Genomic DNA, 6,156 nt, shown 5'->3' on the forward strand with positions numbered 1-6,156 from the left:
TCTCTCTCTCTCTCTCTCTCTCTCTCTCTCTCTCTCTCTCTCTCTCTCTCTGTCTCCAAATCCCAGGTTCAAAGTTTGAAGTGAGATAAAATGTGGGGGCGAGGGGCTCCTGAGCAGTGGCATGGCCTGCAGGGCTCTATGGGACAGTAGAAAAAATGATGGCCAATCAGGGTGCAGTGCGTGCTCTGAACCAAGCACCTTAGGCCCCGATCTTAAGGTCCCTCAGCTGCTCTGTAAAATGCTCAGACTAGAATCCTGAGGCAGATCCCACCATAGAGAAGCCCCTTCCTCTATGTGATGCTCTGAGGAAACAGGCTAAGTGTGGGGAGATAAGGAAGGGACCCTTCTGCGTGAGGGGGCCTTCTCAGGATGCATCGTGTCACAGAGCAGCTATGGCCGCAGAAGTCTTGTTTCCACCCCCAGAACGGAGTAACTGAGGGGGAAAGCATTTAAAAGTCTGGCTCCTGAGTGCCCTGGAGGTCCACATTTACACTGGAGGCTTGTTATCGGGTAGTGGTGCTGGGAACTGGCGGGACCTCTGGGAGGTCACCTTAGCACTGGAGGTGACCCTTAAGATCTCAGTCTCTCCCCTTCCTCTTGCTTTCTGGCTAATGAAGAGAGCAGTGTCATGTGGCCACACTGCGCCATGATGAGAGATCTCACCACAGGTCCACACGGGCTGTGGACTGAAACCTGCACAGTGGTGAGCCACGGGATACCAGAGGATTACATCAGCATCTCGTGTCAGCGAAGGAGGGCTCACTAGATCTGATGGGTTCATTCCCGGGGAGTTGCTACAAGGCACAGAGACAGCCCAAGAGCTGTCTGAGCAAAGCAAGGTTGCCCAGAGAATAGGGTATGGCAACGCGGTCCTGGACCTACCGGTACTGCCATCAAAGCCTCCAACTGCGTAGAGAAGGTCATTGAGCACGGCCGCACCCAATGTGCTCCGGCGTTCCTGCATGCTGGCGATGGAGGTCCACTGGTCCTTCACTCCGTCGTACACATCCACTGTCCGCACCCGCAGAGAGCCGTTAAACCCACCCACGGCATACACGTGGCCTGCCATGAACACCACACCTGTGACACAGGAACACAGGGCATGAGAGTCGGGGATGGGGATGACCGCCCAACCCGATGGGTGACAAGGTGGGCATACGACAGCCTCCTGGGGAGGCTACCATCAGCTCAAGATACCTGCGAGTGATTACGGGACTCAGCTCTCCCGTACTTGTCTAATATCACCTGATTTGAGCAAATTCCAGAATAGGCTTAAATTCACAAGCACATTGAGAACTGAATTTCAGAGCAAGCAGCCCCATGGTGCAGGTGGAAAGGGGGTCTGCAGAGATAAGAAGCAAGGAGCAAGGCTTCGTGGCCGTCACGGTCATCGTGAGGCTGACGCCTGGTAGGGCAGAAATGCTGGGACCCAGGTAAGTCGTTGCTGGCCAGAACCGCTTACCTGCTCTGCATCTTCTGGAGGGAAGCTCGGCTATCTGGTCCCAGCGGCCCTCCTCGAAGTCATAGCACTCCACGCTGCGGATCGCCTTGGGTGCCTGGCCACCAACCACAATCATGACCTCAGGAAAGACAAGTGCACGGTAACTAACACGCACGGGAACGGATGGCCAGCCGTGGCCCTTCCACGTGCTGTCTGCCAGCTTGCAGTGCTATAGACAGGAAGAGGACGCCTGTGATGGTTTGTATAGGCTTGGCCCAGGGAGTGGCACTATTAGGAGGTGTGGCCTTGTTGGAGTAAGTGTGTCACTGTGGGCATGGGCTTAAGACCCTCATCCTAGCTGCCTGGAAGCCAGTCTTCTGCTAGCATCCTTCAGATGAAGATGTAGAACTCTCAGCTCCTCCTGCACCATGCCTGCCTAGATGATGCCATGTTCCCACCTTGATGATAATGGATTCAACCTCTGAACCTGTAAGACAGCCCCAATTAAATGTTGTCCTTATAAGAGTTGCCTTGGTCATGGTGTCTGTTCATAGCAATAAAACCCTAAGATAAAGCCCTAGTCACTGGGGGGTTGGGGGGTACATATTCAAGGAAAGCCTGCATGTCAAGTACTGAACACCCTCACTTGCGATACTATAGTAACAAAAGCATCTTCTGTAAGCTCAGAACCCATAAGATGTGGGGGGCACAATTTTTATACTGAGGCAAACAAACCTATGTGGGGTGGAAAGCAGAGATTTTTAGATACATTTTTAGGATAATATGATGGCACATAAGTATTTCTAAGTATCAGGACTGCAGAGGGTACCTATTACCTATGGTAAAGAAAAATAATTTCTAAACACTCAGGTGGTTTTGGTGGCTATCAGAGTTACTTCAGTGACAGTGTTCTGGAAAAAAATGGTACATAAAGTGTGTGTGTGTGTGTGTGTGTGTGTGTGAGAGAGAGAGAGAGAGAGAGAGAGAGAGAGAGAGAGAGAGAGAGACTGTGGCTGACACAGACACGCACGCAATGTGGGTTGTCATTCACTTGTCACTGTGACTGACAGACGAAGAATGTAAAGACCAAAAATCACATGTAAGCGGCCAGAGGTCACTCAGCAAAGGGAGGCAGAGCAGCCAGGGAGTCCAGGCCCCCTGACATAGACTGAAGCTGTCATGGCTCCTCTTCCTGTTCTAGACAGGAACTGCAACAACACCGCCCCCTGCAGGGCATGTGCTTCATCAGGGAGTCATGACATCGACTTGGTGGGTTATGACCAGAACACATCAAATTGAACAGCACAGGGAATACACGGTCTGAGTGTTATTTTGTGAAGTATCTATCCTGGTTAAACACACTTAAATGTATATTTTGGATAGCAGTCAGTTCGTGTGTATTTCTTGCCACTGGGCGTGGCCAAATCAGAGCAAAGCCATTTTTCTGGCTATGTTAATGAGCAGTCGTACTTACTTGTGACATCTGTGTCCTCAGAACTATCCTATATGCTACTAATAAAAAAGAACCAAGGTTCCAAAGAAAACAACAGTCAGCATATTTGGATGAACTTGGGCAAACTCTCACTCCCCTGTTGGTACCCCTTCCTGGCATTCCAACGCCCTTCTTAAGAGGCAGGGAAGTGTGAGGGTCCCAGCAGCCAGCGTAAGCCACAGGGTTGAGCATCATCCAAAGCCTGCCTTATCCACCCAGTGGTCCTTAAACTTCAGGGTTACAAAAACACAAACCGCAGGGCCCCACCTCAAGTTTCCTTGAATTTGGCAGGCCCAGAGCTCGGCTGAGAATCTAACACACCCCTAATGTACACTCCCGGGAGACGCCAGGGCTCTGCATCTGTATCAGTCGACACCAAGAAGCATATTTTCATCCTCTGGCCTGTAGGGATTTCTTGATAGTTCACCATGAACAATTTCTGCCGCACTGAATTGTCACATTGCTTTCTTCTTCCTCGCTACATGTCATGCAAGAAAGGAGGGGTCGTCTATGCCGTGTGCTGATTGGAGCTCAAACCTCAGGAGAAGAAAAGCCCAAACTGGCAACCATACACAAGATCAACTGAGATGCCAGAAGCCTCCATTGCAGTGCTCCCAGACCACAGACCTGACCTCTCTGCAGTGCTCCCAGACCACAGACCTGGCCTCCATTGCAGTGCTCCCAGACCACAGACCTGGCCTCAATGTAGTGCTCCCAGAACACAGGCCTGACCTCAATGCAGTGCTCCCAGACCACAGATCTGGCCTCACTGCAGTGCTCCCAGACTATAGATCTGGCCTCTCTGCAGTGCTCCCAGACCACAGGCCTGGCCTCTCTGAAGTGCTCCCAGACCACAGGCCTGGCCTCCCTGTTGTGCTCCCAAGCCACAGACCTGACCTCGATGCAGTGCTCCCAGACCACAGGCCTGACCTCGATGCAGTGCTCCCAGACCACAGATCTGGCCTCGCTATAGTGCTCCCAAGGTCGAGTCTTCATGTGCCTTTCCTGCACGTCTCAGCTCAGAGCCCTTGGTTTGAGTCAGCAGAATCATTCTCGAAGAAAAGTCAGGTTGTATGTTTCCTCCCACCACATCTTGTTTAAATGGCAGCCAGGGGCATATCCATGGAGTGAGGGGTAGGGACCGTTAATGAGTTCAGCTTCCTGGCAAACTACAGAGACATTCCAGCTCCCTCCTCTAGGCTAGCACTACAGAAGTGTTCTCAACCTGTGGGTGGCGACCCCTCGGGTGGTCAAAGGACCCTTTCACAGGGGTAGTCTAAGACCACTGGAAAACACAGAATTCTACATTATAATTCAGAACAGTAGCAAAATTACAGTTATGAAGTAGCAACAAAAATAATTTCATGGTTGGTGGATACCACAACATGAGGAACTGTGTTAAAGGGTCGCAGCATTGGGAAGGTTGAGAACCACAGCTCGAAAGGCTCCTAATGTGTCCACAAACCTCCATAAAACCTGTGTTAAGTGTCTCACTGTCATTTGGGTTAGCTCCAAACTCTTAGACTCGAGGAATCCTCCTGCCTCAGCCTGGTGGAACTATACAGGCACATGCATCCCATCATGCCCTGTAACAATGATAGGTCCGCTGAGGTGGCCCTGGGTAAGGATAGGTGAGGATAGGTATGCAGGCATCTGAAGGAAGAGAAGAGCTGGTTCTGGAATGACAATAAAGTGAGCTGCCTGTCACGTAATCCTCCTAAAAACCACAATGTCCCTGAGAGTCTTACAGGTGCCCTGGGGTCCTGATCCCAGGACTCAGCTGTCGCTGGGTTAGGGGCTGCAGTTCTGCTAGCTGGAGATTTCTGGTTGCCTGAGTACGGGCAAGCTGAACCCCACCTTGACAGGATGGTGGTTGGCACCTCCCAACGAGAATACTGTCACTACGGAAGGTCAAACGGCCATTTACCTTGGTGAAGCTGCTGCCTGGCTCTTAAAACGGCAACGGCTTGCAGAGTGAGTTTGCACGCACACATTCAACGCTCTTTCACTGTCCACTACTCTGCTTCCCGGAGAACGACCGTGAGAATAAACACGCCGGAGCAGATGGTAAATGCGTGTGGATCGAGACTCTAACCCTGGCCACAGGGGACGCCCAGTCGGGTCTGAGGGGCTGCCCGGGCTGTGCACACTCTTTTCAAGGGGCCAGAGTGGAGTGTGTCCAAACTCTCTTCCATGACAGGTGAGCTGGGCAGAAAGCAGGCCCAGCCAGTCGGTCCCTCGGGCCAGGGCAGGAAGCGAGTCTCTCTTACCCTGGTGCGTGGGGCCGCAGGGCTAACACCAAAAAATTCATCCGAAGGAAGTGTGTCCAGTAGAGTAGAAGACTGGTCCACGCAGGCTCCTAAGCAACAGGTGCCCCTGGCAGGAGCTGATGACAAGATTCGGAAACAATTGGGGGCAGGGTGGGGACAGCGGGCGGGGCATGTGTCAACCAGAAAGCACAGCACAAGGGCAAAGTTCAAAGAGAGTCTAAAGGGTTGGAAAGACAATGGGCACTGGGGTCAGACACATCTGGGCTCGGCCTGTGAGCCCATTACTAGCCAGCTGTAGAGCACAGGCATTACTAGCCAGCTGTTGAGCCCAGGCATTACTAGCCAGCTGCTGAGCACAGGCAAGACTTCCAACCTCCCTAGGCCTCACTTTCAGCATCTGTATTATCTGAAAACCAGGACCTTTCTCACACGGAGTCTGTAGGCTGGCGTGGTGCGATGCACTCACTACCAGGCTTGGCGGACCACAAGCAGAGTCATTAGGTAGGTACTGGGTATCGTTATTGATGCTCGAGTGGTTTGCTAAGAGAGACTGTTGGGAACGTAGAAGAGAAATACATGTGAGCCTTGAATGAGAGTGAGGAGTAAGAAGTGCAGGGGTCACGGAGAGGGTCATCAGGGTCCCAGAGTATTTGGTGGGGCACGGAATGAGACGGAAGAGAGGCGGTGCCAATCAAGGGCCCGGGCCAGGTGTGATGTCACCCTGTCTACCCGCATGCCTGCAGTCTTCGCCTCAGACGGTTTTATCTAACAACAGGACAGTCCCAATCAGGAGCAGGCTGCCATGCCCTGCACATGCCCATCCTGAATGGCTTTTTGTATCATTTCTTTTTTTTTTTTTTTTTTTTTTTTTTTTTTTTTTTTTTTTTTTTTTTTTTTGTTTTTTTTTTTTTTTTCACTTTTTTTTTTTTTTTTTTTTGAGACAGGATTTCTCT

The 6,156-nt window shown here is 51.4% G+C and overlaps 1 protein-coding gene across 5 annotated transcripts in view; it reads right to left on the reverse strand.

The window, feature by feature from the left end:
* Nucleotides 1-6,156, reverse strand: part of Klhl3 (kelch like family member 3) — a 120,317-nt gene that overhangs the window by 13,820 nt on the left and 100,341 nt on the right. For all 5 annotated transcript variants that reach the window (XM_029547556.1, XM_029547557.1, XM_029547558.1 and 2 more), the window contains exons 9-10: nt 1,463-1,580; nt 883-1,080 (exon numbers count right to left, since the gene is read on the reverse strand). In XM_029547556.1, the coding sequence (XP_029403416.1) occupies nt 883-1,080; nt 1,463-1,580 (316 nt within the window). The remainder of the gene's footprint in view (nt 1-882; nt 1,081-1,462; nt 1,581-6,156) is intronic.

This window comes from Mus pahari, chromosome 16 (genome assembly GCF_900095145.1).
Source record: "Mus pahari chromosome 16, PAHARI_EIJ_v1.1, whole genome shotgun sequence".
Taxonomy (NCBI): domain Eukaryota; kingdom Metazoa; phylum Chordata; class Mammalia; order Rodentia; family Muridae; genus Mus; species Mus pahari.